This window comes from Empidonax traillii, unplaced genomic scaffold (assembly GCF_003031625.1).
Source record: "Empidonax traillii isolate 1590-97213 ecotype Southwest subspecies unplaced genomic scaffold, ASM303162v1 scaffold1717:size179649, whole genome shotgun sequence".
Lineage (NCBI taxonomy): Eukaryota > Metazoa > Chordata > Aves > Passeriformes > Tyrannidae > Empidonax > Empidonax traillii.
The window spans coordinates 135,819-137,924 of NW_020956910.1; the positions used below are offsets into that span (position 1 = coordinate 135,819).

At 55.7% G+C, this 2,106-nt stretch overlaps 1 protein-coding gene across 1 annotated transcript in view; it reads right to left on the reverse strand.

The window, feature by feature from the left end:
* The window catches only part of LOC114070856 (disintegrin and metalloproteinase domain-containing protein 33-like), a 29,463-nt gene that overhangs the window by 25,260 nt on the left and 2,097 nt on the right, over nucleotides 1–2,106 (reverse strand). Inside the window, exon 2 of the mRNA XM_027908462.1 lies at nucleotides 993–1,075. Coding sequence (XP_027764263.1) covers nucleotides 993–1,075 — 83 coding nt within the window. The remainder of the gene's footprint in view (nucleotides 1–992; nucleotides 1,076–2,106) is intronic.

Here is a 2,106-nt window from a genome sequence, read left to right on the forward strand (position 1 = left end):
CATTTTGGGTGTTGGCAGGAGCATAAATAAACCTCCTGCTGCCACATGTTCCCCATCCCAAGTGCCTTCCAGCTTAAATATAGATGGATCTGGGGCTGCCTGGCAGGGAGGGGACATTTCTCCAGGCTGACCACAGCACCCACACGGGCTATTTCAGCTCCTGCACGAGCAGCCAGCACTGAATCCCCCTGGGAAAAGGCACCATCCAGCCCTTCCAAGCACAAATTCCCCCCCTTCTCCAAAGGCTCTCTCACCCGCAGCAAGGAGGTCTCACATGGAGGGGTCTCAGGGAGGTGCCACCAAAGAAAGTCACCTCCCAGCAGGGGAATCTGCTCCACCCCCAGCCAGGCCAGCTCCTCAGAACCATCTGCACCAGTGCTGGGAAGGGGTTTAATGGATCCAGAAGAAAAGCACAGCCCCCAGAATTCCCCCCAGCTGCTGGGTAGGAGGCCCAGCTGCCGAGGGGCAGCTGCAAATCCAGCTGATCCCAGAGCCAGGAAAGGGGCCAAACCCGGGAGAGGGTGACCACAGGCAGCTCAGAAAGGGGATTTGGGGATGGGGAGGTGGCAGGGAGGTGTGACAGCCAGCAGAGCAGCCCTGGGAAGAGATGTCCTAATGTCCTCTCCTCCCCACAGGCTTCCCAGGGATTCTCTTCTCTGTGGGGACCAGGGATAGGACCTGTGGGAATGGCTGGGGCTGTGACAGGGCAGGTTTAGGCTGGACATCAGGAGAAGGTTCTTCCCCCAGAGGGAACTCCACATCCTCCTCATGGATCCTGCAAACTCCTTATCCTGCTCATGGGTCCTGCAAACTCCTTATCCTCCTGGATCCTAAAAACTCCACACTCTGCTCATGGATCCTGCAAAATCCTCATTCTCCTCATGGATCCTGCAAACTCCTCATGGATCCTGCAAAGTCCACATCTCCATCCCACCACCGAGACCCCCAGGCAGAGGGAAGAGGGAGGGAGGAGGGTCCAACCATGCCCTTACCTGCTCCTCCAGGCTCACGGCTCGTCTGCTGCGACCCCCCAGGAGCCACTGTGGGGTGACACGTTCTCCGTGGGACGGTGGCCCTGGGAAGGAGAAGTCCTGGTGAGCAGACCCTGCCAGACCCTGGGAGCTGGGGCTCCTCCACAGCCTCATCCAGAGGGAACTGAGGGCAACATCCAGAGCCTCCTCTTAGGGATGTTTCTGGGGATGGACACCAGGACGAAGCCAAAGCATCGTCCCTTTCCCAGCTCAGCGCCCTCATTTATGGCCCAGCCTCAATCCTGGAAGCCTCCCAGGTACCAAACCAGTGGCCCAAATCCCCTGAATCCCACCCTGGAGAAGCAGCTAGCACATGGGTGCCATCCCTGGAAGTGTCCAAGGCCAGGTTGGAGCAACCTGGGCTAGTGGAAGGTGTCCCTGCCCATGGCACGGGGTGGAACGAGATGACCTTCGAGGTCCCTTCCAAGACAAACCATTCCATGATTCCATGATTTATGGGATGGGGAAGTGTGGTTCCATCCCCCCAAAAATGGAGTTATCATCTTTCCAGCCTGAGCTGGGCTCGAGGAGGGAGCAGAGGAGCCAAAATAGCTGCGGCACATTCCTGCTTTCTCTGAGCCATCCCAGCTCCCCCCCGGGGTGGAGCAGCACAAGCAATTCCTTGGCTCCTTCCAGAGTCAGACAGACTTTCTAAGATTATTTTGTTCCTAAACAATGTGGCTGGATTTGATTGCAGCAGCGGGAGCAGCCACTGGTGACTTAAGCCTCGGACGACAACAGAACCGAAAATCCAAACCTGAAGATGCTGCAGAGAGGGGTCGGGGTCGAACAAAAACGTCAAGGATTGGGTCACCTCGCCAAGCCAAACGTTGCCAGGGAGAACTTGGATGGAATAGTGTTCCCCAGCAAAGTTATTTACTCAGGGAGTGGAATAACAAGGCTTAGGGCTTAATCATTTTATAGGACTGTTTTGGTTCCCCGTGCAGTGATGGAGGGGGGTTTGGCTGGAGGAAAAGATGAAGTTATTGAAAAGACAAAGGGGAAACAAAACAAACGAAAAAAAAAGGTGGAGTTCTGAGTTGGGAATTGCAGATGGATGTTTAATGGGATGGAG